This window comes from Empidonax traillii, unplaced genomic scaffold (assembly GCF_003031625.1).
Source record: "Empidonax traillii isolate 1590-97213 ecotype Southwest subspecies unplaced genomic scaffold, ASM303162v1 scaffold247:size2371522, whole genome shotgun sequence".
Taxonomy (NCBI): Eukaryota; Metazoa; Chordata; class Aves; order Passeriformes; family Tyrannidae; genus Empidonax; species Empidonax traillii.
In genome coordinates this window covers 1,364,504-1,387,592 of record NW_020955440.1, presented here as the reverse complement: position 1 = coordinate 1,387,592, position 23,089 = coordinate 1,364,504, and the positions used below count along the sequence as shown (strand labels likewise).

The 23,089-nt window shown below is 39.2% G+C and overlaps 1 protein-coding gene across 7 annotated transcripts in view; it reads right to left on the bottom strand.

Moving 5' to 3' along the window:
* Window positions 1–1,133: 1,133 nt before the first annotated feature.
* Window positions 1,134–23,089, bottom strand: part of ENOX1 (ecto-NOX disulfide-thiol exchanger 1) — a 361,423-nt gene continuing 339,467 nt past the window's right edge. For 6 of the 7 annotated variants that reach the window (XM_027888872.1, XM_027888868.1, XM_027888874.1 and 3 more), the window contains 4 exons: window positions 19,682–19,738; window positions 8,219–8,321; window positions 5,199–5,284; window positions 1,134–2,088 (listed from right to left, as the gene is read on the bottom strand). In XM_027888872.1, coding sequence (XP_027744673.1) covers window positions 1,957–2,088; window positions 5,199–5,284; window positions 8,219–8,321; window positions 19,682–19,738 — 378 coding nt within the window. In that variant the 3' untranslated portion in view covers window positions 1,134–1,956. The remainder of the gene's footprint in view (window positions 2,089–5,198; window positions 5,285–8,218; window positions 8,322–19,681; window positions 19,739–23,089) is intronic. The other variant, XM_027888873.1, reaches the window with a different exon arrangement.

The following is a 23,089-nucleotide window of genomic DNA, read 5'->3' as shown; positions in this document are numbered from 1 at the left end:
ATTCATAAAACTGTATGATCACAAGAGAAGAAGGAGTTGTTGCTTGGATTAAACTAGTTACTTTTCATTAGCATAACTGGAATATAATTACTAGTTTCACCCAAGTGACTTAACACAGTTTCTGTAGCAACCATAACAGAGATGTACTTTATTTTTTAAAATATTGTGTGTACTGCCTGAAAGTATAATTTTCTCCTATAACTGACCTGCTAAGCCTCTTTCTTTTCCCCTTTTGTACACAATTAGCATTTCATTTAATGTTTTCATATTTCAGGTAGATGCCATAAGAGAAATAGGTCCTAAAGTACTAATCACTGAGAGCCATGTAGGAGGGTTCCTTCATTTCTAATTGCATTTGTCACTAATTGCTGTTTATTGAGGAACCTCAGTGAAACATCATTCTGACATGTATCTGGATACTCGCTGCATCTGTTTCCATTTTCCATATTTCCTGCTGTTGATGCCCCACTACACAGGGCCAGCTCTCTTGTGACTGGCTCCTCTGCCTACACAGAGGTGTGACTTGGAGGTGGCTGCTGTTTCCTATCCAGCACCACGCTAAATGTTGCACTGGTGCATTTCTCTAAGGCAAGGCTCTCCGAGGAGCAATTCCCTCCTTACTCTCCTGCCTTGGTTGTTACACACACTTTAGCATTTGCTGGCTGTTACAGGAGTGTTGGAGTACTGTGTGTTCGACAGTAAAACTTACATGATAATTTATATCAATGTTCCTACTTAAGGAACAGCACTAAAAGTGCTTTGTTCCTTTCCTTGGCTGGCCAAAGGCCAGAACCTTTAGCTAGATGTTAGAAGAGGTAACTAACTGGATGCGTTGCAATCACTCAACACAACACGGAAAATCAGATATTTGAAGGTGTTCATTTTTTACCTGTCTGCTTGTTGAAAAAAATCAAATGAAATCTGTCCATCTAAACAAAGATCCATGCTGGTACTTCCTCTACCAATATTTTGAATTATTTTAATCTTAGCTGATATTGTATTTTTTGTTTCATAAGAAATTTAACCAAGTTATCTGCAATTAATAATTCAGGTGGGAGAAAGATAAGTTCCAGGAGACTCTTGCTGAATTGATTACATTTCAAAAACATCAGAAGAAAAACTTACACAAACAATATGGTAGAAGTCATATTTATTGATAAAAATTAATATATCTGCTATAAAATTTGTAACAGTAATGCAACTGAATATTTATTTTGATGCATAAACCTGAATGTTACATACCAAATACAATACAGTAACACTGGTTTCCTCCCTATTTACACATTTATGAAAATTGGTATGCAATCCATGTTAAAAGAACTTGTAATGGAGAATAGTTACATTAGAAAAATAATATTCTTGATAAAGCATTCTTGAGGACTCCAATCACATTTTCAGGCCTCTTTCAATAAGGCAAAAATCCCTGGTACAGCATATAACTTAATTTACAAAATACAATAACTTCAGACACATCTTCAAGTTTTCTTTTGGTATGCGTTTCCTCACTGTAAAATTACTCAATTTTCTTACTAAACAGAAAGAATTTTCTATACCAAAACTTAATGAGTTCTTCTACATATTACACATACATCGCTGTAGCTTAGCGACCATAACCGGGCAATCTTTCTCCTTAACTGTTTGCTCAATGAGCTTTTCTTAGATGTAGGACATGTAGTTTTTTGAAATCATTATGACTGTGGTATCTTCTCCAGTTTTCATAGGAAACAATCTGTCACATTTTGAAACTTTTTTTTTAAATTTTATTTTATTTTAAGAACTGGTGCACAACTACATTTCCACTCACAAGAGAACGTCACAAATGTAACTAAAATTAGGCTTGGATAACTTTGAAAACATACTACTATGTGCCCAAACCCAGATTTCTCACTTTAATACTTTATAACCCTGCCATGCTTTAGGAATTCTTCTTCTGCATAGCTTCATTACTAGTCACAGTCAGACAGTTTTAATTCCTTCAAAGGCACAAAACTTCCACCTCTTTTCCAGTGTTGCTCCTACACCAGTGAATTCTTGTTTAAACATGCGTGGCAGTCTCATCAAAAGCATTTCTATCTCATTTGCAGAGATCTGAGAAAGAAACAAAAGTAAAATTAAAGTGAGAAAGCTGCTCTGTAGATCGGGAAGAGGAAACATTAGGAACAGAAATAAGGGGAGGGGGGTGGGGGAGCAGGGACAAATGCAGGCCAGATGCAATCAGGAAACCATGATTTTATTTTTTTTTTTAACCTTAGCCTGAATTCCAAAGCAAGAGCGAATTCCTTGCAGGAATGATTCTGCTCTTGTAAGAGGCATCCCACTGTAACACAATGACAAGTTCCATGTTGGGGCTGTGGTCACACAGTGTTGTATGAAGTCCATCTAAGAACTACAGTCATGGGTATATTTGTGAGGAGGAAGAAGCAGATAGGACTTAATTCTTCCTTCTCAGCCTATGAGCTCTTGAATTCTTCTCCCAGTTCCATCAGTTTTTCTCTTTCAAAACAACTTTACTCAGCTCCCATTTGTTACTTCGGGCTGACTATCCATGGAGTCATCTTCTTCCAGTCTTGCTCAGTTCAGCAGCCCCAAATAACTAAGCAGTAAAGTTCCCAATTCTGCATTGGTCAGGATGCTTTTATAATTTTGAAACTTTAATGACTGGTCACCTTCCTAATGGGAAAGATGCGCTCATTACAGCAAACATTTTCACAAAGGTAACCTTTCTGGCATAATCAGTAGAGAAGTCAAGAAATGAACAGTCATAGAAAGTGAATCATTTTATCCTACTACTACTGCTTCTAAAATGGTGAACATGAAAAGAACAGCAAGCAAATGTATGGGTGTTGCCTGATAACCACAAGTATTTTAATGGTTTGATAGGTTTCTCTGGCAATAAGGATATTTCTGTTTATTCACATTAGTAGGAACCTTCCATGGTGAAAACTTTTCTTTCTAAAATAGTATATGAACATAAAATGTGCTAATTATACCTCAGTACACCCAAGGGAGGTGAGAAAATATCTACTGCCTCTTATTTTCCTCTAGAGGTTAGTGCAGCAGAAAGATTAAATGATTTGTTAAAGGTGGCACCAAAAATCAGTGTTGGAAGCAGTCTAAAGCCCCAGAATGATCAGATCTATCTTTTAAGTACTTACATGGCAGTAATGGATATCTGGTTACTTTTGGGCAATATATATGAGATTTATACTGAGCCTTCAGCTCTCACGGGTATGCTGACCTTATCATTCCTGTTCAGGTAAAGAATGACAGGCTAACCATGGAAAGTAACTGAAATTAATCTCTGAGATTGCATCTCTGTATTGTGCTATTAGAAAGTAATTTTTTTTTTACAAGCAGTTACTTCCAAAATAAACCAGTGAGGTCAAATTTTGCAGCTTGTGTTTATTATGCAGTAGTAGGCCCAGTGGTGGTTGCAGAGATGGGGACAATGCTCCTTCCTGAAGGTTCTGTTTGCAAGTTAAAGGTTTGATCCTGGCAGCCTCACAGAAGTCAGCCTGTTACTAATGTGAGCAGAAATTCAAGGACTAAGTTCACAGTCATTCACTTAAAGGAACTGTAGCAGTGCAGGGGGAGAAAGTTGAAGAGCTCAGTGGGCAGAAGCAAAGAGCATCAGGGCTGGAGCCCAAGTAGTCTGTATTTTAGATGATTGCTTTTATCACTCAAGAGATAAAGAGCTGGAGGGCTCATCCAGGGGAAAAAGCAGTTGAAACTTAGCCAAACACTGTTTTAAGGAAGGACTTGAAAGATAACTGAGGAGACTGGGCAGATTGAGTGCTGCAGGAACTGGGGACAAGATGAAGGAAAATGTACACGTGTCAGAGGCAGGGAATAGAGAAGAAGAAGAGGAATGGCTGTAGGTGTGAAGCTCTGGATGCATCAGGTCTTGATAATACCAGACATTTAAAAAATAATTGAAATTCACCAGTTTCTCACCTCTTTCTACCATCCTCATCCCCTACTCCCTGTTCATTGTGAGTGGCAGTAGACTGTAAAACACTAGCAAAACTGAGTTTCCAAGACTTGAAGACAGTGCCTAAGGACTTCATTATCCTTCCTCACTCATCCGTGCAACCTGTCTTATTTCCAGTGGGCTTCTAGCTCAGGCTGTCCTCTGCTTCTAGCTCCATATTTTTTCATAGAAACAGAGGAAGGATCCAGGATCATGCAGAAGCATGAAGCCGGCTATGAAAGCAAACCATCAAAGCAGTTGGAAGGTGATCTTAGCTATGGGCTGGAGGGGCTGTTCAGGAACAAAATATTACCAGGAACAAAGGAGTTGTGTTGGAAGAAGATCTTAGAAAGCACCATCATACAAGTATTGGTAGATGTGGGTCAAACCTGTGGCTGACCACAGGGTGACCCCTGCATCTACTAAGTGTCTCTTGAAGCCTAGTATCCTGCAGAGCCACTGTTTAGCACTTAGAGTAGCATTCATCTGATCAAAAGTGGCTATTTCACAGTTGAGCTTCTCACCCTTGACTTGCTTAATATTCAATGCAGAGGAAGAGGCCCTTTTGGGGCTTGATTTCATCTCATCCTACAGTAGATATTAAAAAGTAAGTCAAAGAATCTTATCCTATGGGTATGTATTGACTGTGGACTGTACAAACTGATGCATTAAACACTTTGTACACTGCTGTGTGTTGGCCTCACTCACTTTTGTCTTGGCCACAGCTTCCCTGAATTTAGCAGAAAGCTCATCCAGTTCCTTTGTGAGGTCCTCTCTGCTTCCACGTGGGGACAAAGGACATGCTACATGGTCCACTCATAAATTCATGAAAGGTTCAGTTCTGTGTGACCCATGACTGACAACTTTACAAAGAATAGGGAGCCATATCCAAAAATTCTGCACAGTTTGGTGGCCCTGGCTACAGGAACCTCTTGTTTCACTTTCTTTCTCCTGAGCTATATTTCAGAATCATGTGTCATAAAATCATCTGCTAGTCTTTGCCATTTAAAGCTCTGCTCTTCTTTGCCATAAAGAATAGCTAAGCAGTGCAAGGCGAAGACCTCAATACAAGCACGTGCACTGTAATTTGCAAATGAATAAAGACTGCAAACCCCCAAGCCCCATATCCCATTATCTTTCTAATGGAAACGCATGAAGAGTTTAACCTGCAGTAAAGAATAATACAATATTTCTATAGAGAAAACAGATTTTGATTAAATTTTTTTACCCTAGAGTCCAACTGCTGCATATAAGACCAAAGATATTCTATATTGGCTCCAAAAGGGTGGACGTGAAGAAATGTGGATATGATACCTGTATTAAAAAAAAATGCACACAAAGTATTAAAACAACTTCAGACACTGTATCATTAAAATAGGCAAAATAATTCTGAATAATCTGTTCTTGCAGGTTTTTCAGTATGAATTATGATTCTTATTTTTCTTACACAACCCAATAAACATAACAAAATGGTACATTTTTAATACAGTCATAGTAACATGCTAAATACAATAGCTCATCTTCAGGAATGACAGCAGTTAGCAAGTAAGTGACCAGGATAATATACTGATGAATAAAGGAATTTCTAAACAAAGCTTTGCTGGAAGCATTTCAGCTACCAATTTTATGCTTGATTTACCAATATAAAATTGTGGATATTGTAATGGTAAAATTATTGCTTTTTTCCCCTTCACTGGGTGCTCTGTTGTGAAAATGTTTCATATAATTGTGTCAGAAACCTCACTCCCTCAAATTTTTCTAGTAATTATGCTGATGCTGGTTATGAAAAGTGTTTAATCCATATTACCCCTAACTGCTGCTGAAGAAAACACAAATCCTTTCTGATGTATTTTACTTTCTTTTAAAAGAGAGCCTGTTCTGTCTATCTTCATTGTTATTTTCAGGATATTTATAAAAGGTATGAGAATAAAAGTGGCTTAGTAGGAGTCAGGATCTAGGTCTAGAGATTTTTTCTGCAATGAAAATCAAGTGACAACATTAATATTGTTGACCAGTGAAAACAAGATTTGGGGCATCAGTATTGCTATTAGAGGAACTATAATTTTCTTCTGTTCTAAACAAACAGTGAAAATAGAAAATGGCATGTGTGTTACTCGATGTTTGGGGAGAGTTGAACTGTAAGAATCAGAACAAATATTTTCAACTCTCTTTGGATGGGTTTCTTAGCTGAACCACCCTAGGGGAAGTTTCTTATACCTAAATCATAAACACCAGGATTAAAAATGCTTACAAATGACAAAAATGGGTCACTGTATCTTGTGTACTGCAGGCCATACTGCTTTCTTGATGCTGAATGAATTAGGATAATCTTGGATTTCATTTTTCCCCAAGTACTGGCCATGGTTGAAACTGATAAGCAATATTTAACTCATTTTAGATTGGCTTTGGAAAGAACACCTTTTTACTTCCCATGTTTTTCGAATAGCATTTACAGACCTGCAGAGGGAGTGGCATATATTTAACTTTATATTATGGTGAGTCCTAGCAGCAGTAACCTTCTTTGTGCTGTGGATGACTGTAAGCAACCACACAAGAGCTTTAGAAGCAAAAGCCAAGACCATCACACTTGGATGGGTTAAATGGAAATCCAGTTTGTGTTCCTATCACATATTACCAGTGTCATTGCATTTGTTATGCAGTTCCCAAGACTTTTCAATTCAGAATGTTCAAAGATAGTTTTTTCATATATTGAAAATAATAAGTAATTTGTAAATATTTTGTAGTTATTGACTGAAGTTCCAGGATAACTTTTTAGTAATTTTTATTTTCCTTTATGCTCTTTTCCTCCAAGATAATATCATATTTTTTAAAATATAGACAAACTTTGTGAACAGATGGAGGCAAGGCCCATTTTTCCTGTATCACACCTCAGTATGCCCCATATGAAGAGATAACATGAATTTCATCATGAGAAGTCTTCTGCCTCTGAACTGTAACAATGAGCCAGTTGTGGGGGTATTATGACCAGTAATATCTGAACAGAGATTATTCTGTTTGTCTGAGTATGTTACTGAACAACTGGGACACTGCCACCACTTCTTTCAGTCAAATAATGAGTGACCCATAAAAAAAAGCTTGTTATTCTGTTCTTAAAATCCCATCCTTGCTGTCCTTCTCACAGAATAATCTTTGAATAGATCAAGTACTGTCTGCTGCAATTAAAAGTTCAAGATTTTATTATAACAAGCAGAATTCAACTAATTCATACATTTCTATACAACCCACTGTTCTGCATCTCACCAGTCACAGAGAGGTTTTGTACTAAGCCCTTTAAACATTTAAATACATTCTTTACTTTCAAATGACCTTCTTGGTCTAAACTGAATCCTGAATTGTTGAATTTGTGCCTCAGCAATAAACCAGCAACTTTCCTGGTTTTAGGTTATGCAAAGGAGTTGCACTGAAACAAACTAAGGTAGTTTTGGAGCTATCACCTATCAGGATACTGCTGATTTTGTGAAAAGACCAAACCAAAGAAATCAAACCTGTTCTTTGAGGTTAGCATTTCTGTTGCCATGCCACAGGGTACACTTCGGACCGTGAGCCTTCAGGCTGCACGAAAACCTGCCCCACTGAAAGCAAATGCAAAATATGCACAAGTATAAATGGGGCATGTTCCCTCCAAGGGTAGCATGGGTACAGCCAGTTCTGTGTGGCTAAATCCCTGATCTCAGTTAGCTGGTCCACTGCCTATAAGCTTTAGCTTCAGTCCCTCTTTAAGAGTTTATTTTAAAGATTTTATTCTAGGTAAAGGATATGACAGTCCTTGTGGTATTCCTTATAAATATTCATATTGCTAATTCCCTCACCTAATGTCAAAAGCATAAATCTGGCTTGCTTAATACATGCAGTATACATATTTTTGCTTGGTAGTTTGCTAGTATTATTTCCATCCCCTTCACCACTCGTTCTAATAATCATATAAAAAGCTATACAATTCTAGGCTGCTAAATCTTGATGAAAATACAGTCTTCATAGATTCATGTTGCAAGTCTAAATACAGATCCTGCAAGTTTCTTCATACCTGAAATCCTTTCCTTGCAGAAATTGTTCAGAAAAGCAAAGCTCACTTGTATTTTAGGATTCTCTTACTAAAAGTCATTTTGAATACTGATGAATTTTTTTTTTTTAACTTTTATTAGCAAAAAGTTGTGGGTAAACACATGCAAAACAGGAACCTGTTAAAAGGCATTTTGTTCTCAGAAATCTTCTTTGGTGTTATCTTACCTATTAATAGTGCCTCTTTCTCTGATTTTAGACCCGGGTTTCGTTTTTCTGAGTTTTTTTCTCTGTCTTGGTTGACCAATGCTACTGTCAATACATTGATTTCCTATAAAGTTTAAAAAAACAAACAGGTGGTCATGCAGATTTCATTTACTTCAATTAAACATGTATGCTTCCTTTCAACTCTATAAAAAAATCATTACTTTAATTCACATCTAAAGACAAGACAATTATAAATAATTGATTTGTTTGCAGAATATTAAGACACATTTTGAGCTACCTTTATGCCAAAAGCTGCCAAGAAGAGAAATTTTGCTTGTGGAGTAAGTAATAACTTTGTTGCTAGTGCTTCTTCATTATAACAGCTTGGGAAATTGTGCCATAAATTGTGGGGATGGTCAGAAAACTCACATTTTCCAACTATTAAAGCTGTAAACCAAGACTGCCTCTAGGGAACATGGATGGAAACATTCAGCTACAGCCATAAGAGTAAATTCAGCAGTCACTGGCAATGTTTCTAGACAACAACCTACTACAACGTCTACTAGACTACAACCATCTAGCCTGTTACACTCTTTGACCTGTGCCTAGCAAGTCACCATGCCACGCCAAACAATTCTCAGGCACATTTTGGGGGTCAGTACATTTCAAGAAGACCATTCCAGGTGGTTTGTCTTGTCAAGAGCACCAGCATTAGGGGCAATCAAATCAAGGCTCCTGCTCTGAGCTCTTTTTTCTGCAACCAGGTGGCCTGAACCATCCAAATCTCAGCTGAGTGATCATATGTTGGATGCTCCATCAGAAGTACCCAGGCAGTTGTGTGACACAGACTGCTCCTATCCTGGTTATATGTGAAGTGAACAAATTATCTCCTTTTCCAAGGTATGTAAGTGAAGTGTATTGCACGATATGCAAGCACATACATGGGCTATTTCCTTGGAGCAACTGATAATGCAATAACTTGTTCCTTGGTGAGGCAATGATTCATACTGCTGAATCTGCTCTGTGAAATGCTCAGCAGTTCCATGACAAATCTCAGAGGCAGAGAGCATGGGGCTGGAGACATGATGGCAAGAGGTGAGACCATGAAGGAATGGTGCTCTTGTTGTGTTTGAGGGTAAGCAGCTGGAGGTTGCATGGGACTGGGCAGCCTTAAATGCAAGCAGATTTGTATTACTCTGTGTAATGATGTGGCCCATTTAGAACATGCCCTCAGGGTGGTGTCTTGCTCCAAAATTCTTGGCAAGCATTTTTGGCAATAGAAGAGGGACACTGGGCTTGGGTTGCTCTAAGGCATTTCTGAAGGTGTGAGTAATACATACTAAAATAGGCAAAAATGCGAAATATGTCAAATGTGCCTCTTTATAGATGACTAAAGCATTCACAACCTGTTAAATTGGTAAAAAGAATCAGGAACTTCCTCATTTTCAGTTGAAAAAATGAAAAAAAAAACAAACCAACAGACAACACAAACACACACACAAACCCCCAAATCAGTGATGTAGTCTGTGCTGGCTCCAAGGAGCAGCTGCTGGGATAGGCAGTGCCTGATGGCTCAGATGCATCATGGGTTCAAATGTTCCCATGTGTTGTGAAGAGGAATAAATTTCCATGTGTCAGCTAAGAAACTCTATGTGCATATGAGCGACATACATGCATATGAGTGTTCTCAGCCCCCAGCAACAAGGGGCTCTGACAGACCACTGAAGGAAGAGTGAGATCCATTGAGTTATCTGGGGTTTGTTGCATGTCTCCTGGCCAGAGATCTATGCGTAGCTGTGTACATGTAAGCTAGTCAGCCTTTTTAGTTAGTAGAAATGAAATAACTTTCTAGTTGTGTGTTTTAGTTAAGGGAATCTGCAGTTCGAGAGTTGGCAGTGATCCCCCCTTGAAATAATGGCATTTCTGAGTGCTCTGGCAGTTACATCACCTTGACATTAACACTCCAGCAGTGTTGTAAGTCACAGGGCACATTATAGCAGCAGCAGCAGCAGCAGCAGCAGCAGCAGTAATATGCCCTAGGTTGTGCAGTACTGTTGATTCCCCTCCTGACAGAGCCAAAGGCTAATGCAAATACTGATCTACTGCTGGCCATGACATCAAAGAACAATGAAAGAAAACCCAGGCAAGGACCAGAAATAAGAGGAGTGTTTACATGAATTTCTCCAACAGGGCAGTAATGACAAGGGGGTTACAGATCAGAACAGAGCTGGATGACAGATTTCGTGATGCTGCAGCAGAAGAGCAGAGCAGCATATGCCACCAGAGCTTGTATAGGTTAAGATGTAACTTTGACTCCATCAGAGATAGAAAAGCGTCTAAAAATAGCAATTCCTGAGAGGAGAAGGAGAGAGCAGAGATGTGTGTTTGATATAACAGGCCCCAAACCCAGCACTCCAGTAGTTTCAGGTGGGATTAGAAGTTCTGTCAAGCAGTGATGCAGAGAAAGAAACTATAATCCCATTGGGAGCAACAAACAGATGGATTCTCATTTAATGCCTAGATTTGAGCCTGTGCAGAACATTTTGCATGATTTATAGGACAGTGTAAATGGATGCTAAAGGAAGTCACATCAAGTCTTCCTTAGCTGTATGTTTGTACAGAGGATAAAAGAGTAAAAAATTGTTTATGGGGGAGCCTGAGGAAACGAGTGGCAAAGATAGATACCCAGTAAACCACTGGCTTTAGAAGAAGGTTTTGGGTTCTTGGAGGTTTGAAAAGGAGAAGTTTCTGCCATCCAAAACTACCTGCCTCAGAGAAGATGATAAATTAGACCACTCCGATGTATTCAGCTGCCAAAGGAAGCCTGCATTTGCCATGAGAAAATCCACGATGTGCATAGTCACATAAAGGATTCAGTAGCAATGCTGCTATGAATTAACAGTGATTTCAGAGAAATGGAATAGTTGTGTCTAAAAATTTAGTGTGAAATTCACCCAGAAACTAAGCTAAATATAGTGTAAATGAAAACCTTAGGAATCTGACTACACATTGCAGATACAAATCTGGTACCTATAAAGCCTCTACAACAAATCTTCATGCAGGTAATTTGCACTTTTTTAGAGGCATTACTTATGTCAAACCAGAGAAACAAGAATTTTAAGAGTACAAAGGTGAATGAGGAAATATGTAATTGGAAAAAAGGTTAGGTCACTTCTCTGACATTAGAAAAAGCTACTGATCACTAGATGCCTGAGGAAAATTACTTAATATATACTACATTACAGTATTTCCTTTCTTTCCTGGAGACCATTCTTTATTTGGAAAATTATATCTTCTGAGGCCCTAAGCAGTCTCCTTCAGCAGGTTTCATTATAAAAGGAATATTTTGCTACCATCTGTCAGTTACTGCATCAAAGGACAAGAACATAGCTGAGCATGTGCAATCCAGTATTGATTAGGAATGAACTGACCTTGCAAGAACTCAATGCATTTATGTGGAAGGCTTAATCCAGGTTAAATCACACCTGGAATCATTAGGGAGCTGGCCCTATTTATTATTCACAATTTATGTCAAGTATTGGAAAACATGGACCAGAGAGATTTCTTGTCCTTTTCTATGTGTACTGGGATAACTCAGTTTACTGTAACAAATTACAGTGTTGTATCACATATGAAAACAATAAGGCAAGGAATAAGGCTTCCAACCATCTGCCCATAACCAGAGCTCTCTTAAGCAACTAGTGCAACTGTTAGAGTTAGCACCAGGTCAACAGTTCAGAAAAAAACTCCTTTGCTTTTTGGTACTTTTTTCCAGGGTCCCACAGGATCCTTCTCCTTCTACTATCTAGTGATGCAGAAGGACATATTTGCCATATGCTGCACTGCTGGTGAATATAACTGGTCTATCATTAGAAATGATAGACACCAGGTGTCATCTTTTCATTCAGATCAAACCTAAACTCAGTAACTTATTTTGTGCTATGCAAGAACCTAGTGCTGGTTTTGTCAGCAACAGCATATTGTAATTACTTTTAAAGTATGCTAATATAGAAATTTACATTTAAAATACACTAATCTAAAATTTACCATTATTGTAACTTTGAGAGTGCACTGCTATCAAAAAATAAACAGGTGACAACTTGAAAAATTATCTGGCATTAAAATTATAGGAACAACAACATAGAAAAATTAGAACAGTGAATGTAAGACCTTATGAATTGAAAACTTCAAATGGATGGATCTAAGACTTTGTCTGATTTAGTCTACATAATAGAAACATTTTTGGGACTGAAGATTAATTGTATTATGGTGCTCTTGACATCCTATTTGCCTGATCCATTTGCAGAGAGATGATTTTAACTTTTTCATTACAAAGCTTTTACAATTATAACTTTCACCTGCTGAGTTAAGGCAACTAGCAATAATCTGAAAATGCTTTTCTCATTGAAATTATCTCTTTATATTTTTCTCATTGTATACGAGTACATTTATTTTATGGGAATGTACATATGCAAAATATGGATGACTACTATGAAAGTAAGTTACTTCATGCTTATTTTCAAAAGTATGATCAGGTTGCTTCATTTTCTAAAGCTGGATTTATGTGTAGGCTCCTGATGACTTAACACAGATGTTTATGTGATGTGAAGCTGGTTGCTTTGCAAGGGAAGAGGTGATTGTCATTTTGTGTTAGGGAATCTCAGCAGACAAATGGCTGGTTGAATGAAAGCATCGCCTGCCCACCAGCTCTGGTGAAGTCATTGTAAAAGGGGATATTTCATGTTTACTTGAGACTGAGAATTTGTGAAAAACCTTTCAAATGGCCTTTAGCACAAATATTGCTCTAGCAATCTCTAGATTGATGCACTTCCAAAAGAAAAGTTAAAGAGAGAGAGAGAAAAAAAAGATAGTTCATTTGTCTTCTGGGACTTGTAGAAGTTTTGAAAATTTCTTTGTTGGAATAAAAAAAAAAAAAAGTAGCAGGCAGGGGAAACCAACCTTAAATGTTTTATGAGAGTTAGTGATTTTCATCATGAATTTCTATTTGAACGATATTAACTTCAGGTATCTGAAAACCCTGAGCAACCCTTTTATTCACAGGAATCTCCACATCTGAATATGCAAAAATTACTTAAAACAAACACTTTGGAATTCTCATTCCTTTGGAGTGCATCTTGATGATTAACTCTTTCTGAGGGCCTGTTCCTGAGAGGGACTTGGGGATGTTGTTTGACGAGAAGCTCAGCATGACCCAGCAGTGTGCGCTCCCAGGCCAGAAAGCCAAATGTATCCTGGGTTGCATCAAAAGCAGCATGGCCAGCAGGTTGAGGGAGAGAGTGCTATGCCTTGCTTTGGTATCTCCAACACAGGAAGGACATGGACCTGCTGGATCAAGTCCAGAGGAGGGCCATGAAGATGATCAGAGAGCTGCAGCACATCTCCTGTAAAGACAGGTTGAGACAGTTGGGGTTGTTCAGCAGGATGAGGGGGAATGGCTTTAAACTGAACAAGGGCAGGTTTAGATCAGATGTAAGGAAGAAATTCTTTACTGTGAGGGTGGTGAGGCACTGGCACAGGTTGCCTAGAGAAACTGTGGATGCCTCATCTCTGGAAGTATTCCAGAGCAGGCTGGATGGGGCTTTAAGCAACCTGGTCTAGTGAAAGCTGTCCCCTTCCACTGCAAATCATTCCATGATTCTATGATTCTATGAAGAGTGGCACCCGGGATACTGAAGTTCCTTTCTCACTTCTGTCACTTTTTTCTGTGAAAGCAGGTTGGAAGGAATATGAATGTGGTGTACAACCCCCAGGACTGCAGTAGCAGGCTTGTGGCTGAATCAGAGGTGGCCCATCATCCTTCAGGTGGTTGCGGGGGAGCCTGAGTGCTCTGACAAGCCAATCTGCCTTGTACACTGTGTGGGTTAAGCACACAGCTGCATATGTATAAGGCTGAATGTTATTCCTCACCAGAAATGACAGGATGACTCCTGTAAACGTGTGCAGTATAAATACCTGGGGAAAATGCTTTGGGATGAAAGGCTGCACATAATGATCAGACATTATTAAAATGTCAGGTAGCTCTGGGCATTGAAGAGCAGTGTCTCTGTGGAGCTTATATGAAATTTAAAGTCAAAAAACTTTTGTGATTTGCTGAGTGGGTGGCTGAATGGGTTTTATCATTGTATCTCAGAGTTCTCTTTCTCCTCCCTCAGATGATGGGAATTCACCACAATCAAAAGCCAAGTTACTCTGATACTCTTAATTAGGGACAAGGGAAGTGGTGTGAATTCTTGCTGCACATTAACAAAAGGTTATTGCTGCTGCCCGGATCTGCTTCAGGTAGCACATTCTGTGTCAGAATGTACCTTGGTCTACTCCCTGTTTGCTCCCTTTAGGGTTCAATAATGGCTGAACCGCGAGAGACTGTGCCTTAGCCAGCAGAGACATCTGCACCATGCTATGAAACTCTTATCTTCTAACCTGCTGAGCCAGACTTGGGGTGGCAAGTGGAGGAACTCAGGGAGACTTGATCTACCAGTGCATAAGAACTTCTGAAGGCTGAGCAGGCTCTTTGATAACATCCTAAACAGCCTGTTAAAACTCCTGTTACTTTTCAGACCTTGTGGTATTGAATTTAGGAGGTGGTCATTCCTCATGCCTGCTGCACTAAGTAGGAAAGCTGCTGATCTGTGAATAGTCATAGCTGCTTGAATCTATTATTCCATGTGCCTTAAATTGAAGGAAAATGAGAAGAAATGAGTGATGGAAGGGCTACAAATAAACGCCTGGAATGCAAAAGGCAGGGAATAGAAAGAGGCACAGCCACTCCTCACCTGATCCTGGCCCCACCAGGACAGAGGAATCTGAACACAGACAGTAAATGCGTCTCTCTAATCCCTGAGGGCTTTACACCCCACTCCATTCAGGGTACAGGGTCCTTGCACCTTCTTTTAACGACATAACACACCCATGATGAAAAATCAAACCCCACATCTCTCTTCAAGGAGCTATCTTCATCCCTGCACTGCACCATTATTCCTTCTTATTCTCTTGAGACAATCCACTTGCAAAGGGGAGCAGTCACAAAAAAAACGGGCTGGAGGGTGCACATAAGACCATACTCCTCTCTAGAAATGCAGCTTTGAAACCTATCAGGGCAGAGAAACCAACGACAACTTCTGGCATCCCCTGCAGGGGGAATATTTGCCTGGCTTGTTGCAGCAGTGAATCTCAGTTAAGAACTGTCTTGTCTATGATGAAGATTATCAGTGATTAACCATACTGTGTAAAAAGAGAAGACTAGGATGTAGTTAGGAATAACATCTCTTTCAGTGCAGTATAAAGTGAGCAATTTAGTGAAATGCTTGAAATTCTTTCAACCTGGATTTCAATCCCTGCTCAGTCAGGGATCATCTGGTCATCTGGTAGCTGCTTCAAAAGCAGATACAGAGAGAAAAATTAAAACAAGGATCAACATTAAATGTAAGATGCTTGGTTGAACTCAAGAAATGCTCTGATAACAGCTTAAAACATTCAAATGGAAAAATGAATCCCTACTTAATGTTACTGATTTCACATCTGGAGAAAACCCCATAGAATACTGTGCCCAAGCTGTGGAAAATGCTAACCAAAGGCAGACAGACAAATGAGGTCCAAGTCAGTGCTTTGTTCAAACAATGAAACTCAAACAGAACAAAAAGCTGGTAAAAAGCTTGTGGCGAAATCAGTTTCACCCTCTGAGATATATTCATTTTGTTATGTGTTGGTGATAATGAAGTAACCCTAAAAGTCTTCTGGTAAAATCCCGTTTTTTTAACCTGATGGGATTTTGATTATTGACTTACAACAAGTGTCAGGACTTTACCATGCAATTGCAATCTGGGCATTCAAAATGCTTCTGTGATCATGATCCATCTCGCTTTGGTCTGAACTTGGAGCACTAATACTCCTGATTACTATTTTACAGCACTTTTGCAAAGGGTAGGAGTTATTCAAAGCAGATAAGGAAAGCAGATAGATGTCAAGGGAGAGCAACAAACTCCTAGAAGATTACTGAGTACTTCTGAAAGACTTATATACAGAAATCTTCCTTTCTCCATTAACAATAGAGCAATACCATGGATGTTAACCCTCCCACCCAAAACCCAGGGATATACTCACTGAGGCTACATAACTGTATTTGCATGCAGTGCCCTATCTATACTGAACTCAGCAGTGAGCAAAAAAAAGGTCTTTGATCAAAACAGAGAAAGCCACTGAACTTGCAGAAATGGTAAAAGAATAAATTGTCTTTGTAGAGTTAGTCACAAAACACAGGATCAGCATTTTCAATTGGCAAAATGGTCCCTACTGGAGCACGTCATTCAAGCAAGATTTTTTTTTTTTTTCATGTTGGGACTATTCAGGTGCCTAGAGTCTGGGAACATCCTGGAAGAGGATTAAATCTGAAATTATGATTGTCCATCAGTCATTGCTTTCTCTTCAGTTAAGACAGAGATGTGAATGCAATATCATTATACACAGCAATGAAGAGGAAGTTGAAAGGGTGGCAGATTAGAAGCAAGAAGCAATCTCTTTCTAACCACAGGGCTGAAGGAAATAAGTACTCAGTGACAGCACCTCTGGCACTCCTGGGTGTTGAAGTCTCTGTTAACACCAGGCCAGTATCTCGGGCTCTATGTACTGCCTGAGCCCAATATTCGGCCTTTCCTGACACAGAGTATAGCTGGGAAATGTCAACAGCCATAACAAATATTACTGCATGTACCTGGCAAGTCACTCATGAAACACCCTTATGACTCTGTACAGAGCCTTGTAAGATGGTTTTGCTTTCTGGAAATAACAGATGTACTGGCAAAACACTGAAATTCCGGTGCCCCTCGCCCCTGCAGATTTAACTGTGAACAGCCATGCAGGGAATGTGACATTGCAATTGCTCCAGCCTCTTAGTCAAACTAGTCAATTCTCCAGAAAAAAAAAAACCACGAGAAAAAAAAATGAAGGTGAATTTATAGATTGGGAACCTGTAAATTACTTCAGGAGGGATATTTTCCTTTTTGCAAAGTTGTCCAGATCCTTGTTTCCCTTTCAGGATGGTCTCACACAATGCACATGTAAAAGGCACAACAGGATAGGTCTGAACATGTGTTTTCTGCTTTTTACTATGAAAAATATTTCCAGTAACAACATTTTCTAATGTAAAATATGATGCAGGCTAGTGCCATCAGGAGAAATCCTGAGGATTGCAGAAACTAATCTTTTTAAGATTACAGTATGGGCTTTCTTGATACTTATGCAGTGCGCCTAAAGTTTCTCCTCTCCTTTCTAGGAGCCTGGTTTTCTTCAGAGTAAGTAATCTAAATATGCCATAGTGTGAAGATTAGATTGTGTGTTCAGTATACAGACATACATTGCCATTTTTCCTTACGAACACCTCCCGCTATTGCTTGGCCTGTAGAGGTATTTCATTTGCTAAATTCAACCTGTCAACTGTAACAAATATGTCCTAATCCCATTATATGCATCACAGTTCACTAACAACCACGTAGGAGCCACCAAGCCTTCTTCTCTTTGATCATTCCTGATTTGCACAGTGGCCAGGGGCAAGAACCATGGAGTCTGCTGAGAATACAGGCGGTGAGGCAACCTTCCAGGCACAACACCTAAGCGCTACATATTTGATATAAACAAGAATTGTTTAAAAGGTATCTCAGCTTCCATTTTACAAAGTTCATTGTTGTAGCAAATGCTTTAACGTCAGTTCTTTCCCTCTATTTCTCTACTTCCATTTGTACTGCTAAGCTTTCTCTGATTTCATGGTGGCATTATTGTTGAACACAGAGCTGTGACTGTGACTCAATAATTGTAACTGTCTGGACTCCTTCTTTGCCCTTAATTTAGGTATTGACTTTTTCCTTAAGAGTCATATGTTGCTATGAGATCAGCATGGGAAGGGCTCATGGAAAAGAGGGGCAGAAAATAGATTTTCTCTCCTATGAAAAATCCAGGCATTTGAAGAAATCCTATAATTACAAGCTGGATCGAAATACTACATTTTGAAAAATTTACCTTTAACCAAAGATTCTGAAATATATTTTTTTTTAGATATCTGGTAATGATGTACTGAAGGGCTCTCCTTACACAATCAAAATGTTTCCTTTTAAGCCTACTTCAGCCTTTATAGTATATAAAATAAAACTTTCAAGCTCTTCTGTTTATCCAGCTACATATGAGCCAAAATGATAAAAGTTGAAGCATTCAGGCAATTTTCCTTCAAAACATTTCAATACTGAAGAACACTGTTTCATCCACATTTTTGATGAGGAAGCAAGTTCCTTTAGAGAGTTTCTAAGCCATACATTTATATATTCATTTAGGAAACCTGCAGTCAACTACTGTACAATGACCAGTTTGTAGGCAGTGCATTTCCAGATCATCACTGGAATAATGTATTTTTGGTTTGCCAACAGAGTCTTTCAAAGGGGCAATGGGACGCTGTGCAGACAGACTGCAGTTGCAGATTTGTTGGAGCTATCAGACAATATTGAATGTCTCCTGTCCAAATGCTGAGAGCTATGAGGCTCTATTGACTTCACTGCAGAAACGGACCCACAATGACTGAGTTTCAGGAAAGGATTAAAAAAAGGACAACATTTCCTTATCACAAGGCAGTTCACAAAATTTGAGCCTTCCATTCAGGTTTAAAATAAAACTGTTTTCCTGGCTGAGCCATTAGATAATGCGTGGACTAAAATATATGTTAAAATATATTAGTGTTCAAATTGTTGCTAGTTCTCTTGTCTAGGAGGAAAATATTGTATATAATCAGTTTAGTTTTCATATATTTATGACAAAGCACAAGACTGCATGGTTTGGATGACAAATATAGCAGGAAAGTTTCCCTTTTTTTCTCTCTTCCCTTACAGAAATTGCTATTTTGGCTACAATCATTAAGGGAATAACAGAAGCTCTTTTTTTTTTTTTTTGGTAGCAGGTTTTAAAAACATGACCTTAACAGTCCTTTCATGTAGCTGGACAAAATAATGATTCAATGAATTAATTTAGTCCTCTTGTGCACATTAAGTGTTTCCAAATTATACACCTATATAGATTACTTCACTCAGAACTGAAGCATGGCCAGACTTGCCCACCTGCAAGGTAGCAGCCACAGAAACAAATGGTATAACTTTGTAGCTTGAGTAATCCTGGACAGGACACTAAGGAAAAGCATTTCTTTTGCAGTCGTTTCCATGGTATCTTTAACACCCACATATAGCAAGTAGGACATTGGTTGTTAAAGTCTCATCCAAATAAATCCTACAAAGTAAATTGCATGGAACCCAATTTATCTACCTCGAAATGAAGTTTGCTGGGATTTGAACCTGTAGCTTCAAGAAAAAAACAGGCACTTCAAACCTGATGTGCAAATCATTCAGCCATTCTATCAGCTTTAAGACATAAATAGTAAATTTCAGACCATACACATGCATAGATCTAAATCTGTACATAGACAGCTGTACCTACATTTGCTTGAGATTCATCATGCCCATTGATTTCTGCTAATTCCTTGGCGCTTTTTAACTGCAAAGAGTGAACAAAAAACAAAACAGAACAAAACAAGCACATTACTTGAGTATTTCACACAGTTATCTTTGATTTATTTGAAAGAGCATTTTATAAAGCTTCCAATGAGAAAAACAGATGGAGCATATAATTCTAATGAGTTTTTGCTCAAACCATTTTGAAACCAACATACTTAGGGCTTGATAGGTTGGCAAAAAAAAAAAAAAGGGGGAAAAAAGAAAAATAATAAGATCGGGTCATTATTTTTTAAATAATGAGATTAGAAAGTAGTTTCAAGGCATAAAAAGTGTACAGAATTTGCTCTCAAGAATAATAAACAATTTATTTTCCCACTGTTGTTGCTATTAATTTAAACTTTATAATGTCTGCAAGTTGCTACTAGCTAAATAGTGTTTTGCTAACAATTACTTTTGAATTATATATTTTGAGCTGTTTAAGGTGCCAAAGTGCTACTATATGTTGTCTTTCTGAGGAAGAATCTAAATAACTCCTGGCTCCTGGATATGATGGAAAAGGAGGTGAGGAGGACAGATCTTTTATTTAACCAGTAGCAGGAACAACTGAGGAAACACTGCAAATATATGACCTGAACCAAAATTTTTTTGCCCTCCTGAATTAGCTTTTTGGGGAAAATCCAGGATTGCACTGGAGATTGTAAAGATTGCTCTCAAGAGATTTTAGGAAAGTCCTAGCTCGCTTCTTGAGCCACAGTGAAATATGCTGTCATTCATCCTGTAACTGGGCAAATGGAGCAAGGAGGAGACATAGCAGCTCTCCTGAGCCTATAGGCCATGGAGGTTTGTATACTTAAATGAAGATCCCAGAACCATTTGCTCTTTAGGTAAAGCTCTGAAAAGTCATGCTTTTATTCTAACTTGATTCAGAATAGATAGCTGGTGGTTAGGGGGGAGGGATGGGGAACAATAAACAGAAGTTTCCTCTGAATTCCTTGTTTTTTGCCAAAGAAGCTGGACTTAATGTAACTGTTGATGCTTCAGCTGTGGCTCTTATTGACAACAGTCCTAAAATCTGTGTGAAATGGAACTCTGTTATGTATCGATTAGATGTCTGTCTCAGAAGCGTTGGTGAACTACCATCCTAGGGCAGCTAGGTTACTTACATCATATTTTTGCTATGTGGCAGCAGCAGTTGAACTGAATGTGATTCAGTTTCCAACTTGTCACAGTTTCCAATTTGACTCTTAAGGTAAGCAGGCCATGATCTATTCATACTTACTATGCAGAGCTATAAACTGCACCAGTTCAGGAACTGCTGCTCAGGCCACTAAAGCAGTCCTGGTGGACAGGAAGGGGACAACAATTCCTGATAAAGTAGTACAAAGGATAGCTGGGGACTGCAAGTTCATCAGGTGTCCTGATTCAATTCACCAAAGCTCATCTTTCAATACCCTTGAAAAGTCTGCAATTTATACTGACAGCAGGGTGGTGCATTTCCAATAAAGGCTACATGTTTTCCCTATGCTGAAAAAATAACCATCCTGTGAAATCACCTCACTGTGAGGATGGCTGGTAGGAACGAGCTAAGATAGCTACTTCCAGCCAAGCACCAGAATTAGGTATTTCTGCATCACAGTGTGACGGAAAGAGCTGTTTCCTGATTCTGCCAATTCTTCATTATAGAAATTCACCTCACATGAGCAGTCCTGTTGGGTTCAGCTGAGTTACTCAGCTGAATATGAATTACTCATCTGCATGCCAATGCCACATCCTGAGTGCTCAAGGAATGCTGCTCATCACTTACCTTTTGTCTTTCGTTTTCCAGGTTGATAAAGTGCCATCACCCCTTGGTGACTGCTGGCTCCTTGTCAATGCTTTGCATGTGTTCTGGTGACACACCACTCTCCCATCAGCCACATGTGCCTTTGACAGGAGAGTGGGCTCAGCCTCTAGCCTACATTGATATGGCAGGCTTTCACCTCACCATGGCTTTCCAGCATCGTTGCCCTGGCACTGCTTCACCAGTTAATGTAATGCAGAGAGGATGCTTGAGCCTTTCCACCTCTTTTATTGCATGCTACACTCTGAAAAGGATGCCAGAGCTCAGGCAAGAAGGTGCTAGCATCCATGTCTAGACTAGGACCACTGAAGTAAGAGATGGAGGTGAACTAGTGGAGATAATGGTGGAAAACTTAAGGGTAGAAAGTGTGCAGCTGCATTACCAAAGGCTAAAGGGATGAAGTCTCTTTTTTTTCCAATATTGTTTTTTTTTCTAAATTAATATTTAAATTATATTCCTCTCTCACATGCTAAACAGAGAAATGTTGGAATATGAAGCTCAGAAAAAATATACAATATTGGAAAAACAGGACTTGCCTTACCCTCTAGGCTGACTCCATCGCAGGTCGGATGGCAAGTGTGATGTTACCAGCAGAGAGTTTGCTGAGGCAACACACTAAGCCAGTGCCAGTAACAAACAAGGGCCTACCTCGAAGGAGAAAGGATGAGGAGTCAGAAGTCTCTGATAAATCTAATGCTACGATGAGGTAGATCTGAGTCAAACAAGTGGACATGAATGCCTCAGACAACTAGAGCTGACGGTCATGTGCTGGATCGGATCCAGAAGCCTTTTGACTACAGCAGTGCAAAATGGTGCACAAGCAAACAGGACCTCTCCCAGCAGGACATCCCAGCCCAGATGTAACTGGGCTGGTGCATGGAGCAACCATGCTTGGACACAGCTGCACCTAGCTGTGCAAACATGCCCTCAGTAAGGCAAGGTGGGATCCTTCTGCCAACTTGGGATGAAAAGGCAGTTCTTAGCAAACCTATCACAAAAACAAGCCATACGGTCAAGGCTGGAGTCCTGCACTATTTAATTTTGAAATAAAATAAATACTTGGCTCAGCTGAATGATTTTCATCACCCATTGTGGATAAAACACACAGATAAGCTGTGGTGCTTGTAAAGGAAAGCTGTGAGCCTTGGAAAGTGGGGGGTCATTACTGCTACAGCTTCTGCTGTTCTGGAAAGTTTTCGAACTTGTTCAGGGTTCTTGGAGAAGCACACCGGCTGCCTAACACTCTTTAGGAATTCTGGTTACTTACAGTCTTGGCCTTAGGCGTGTTTCAGAGCTAATTCTCAAGAGAAATGCAGATCCATCCTGCCTTTTTTCCAACTACTGTTTCGCCTGTCTGCCTAGCATGAGTGCACATTTGATTTGCAATTAGTAGGAGTCTGCAGAGATTCTGAAGCCTGCCCTGGTGGTCCCTGCTGGGCCTCACATTGCAAGATCTTCCTATATGTTTTTGCAGCATTTAATTGCTACAAAGACGTAAGATAACTTCATGCCTTTTTTTTTTTTTTAAAGTTCTCTATAGTGCTATACCTT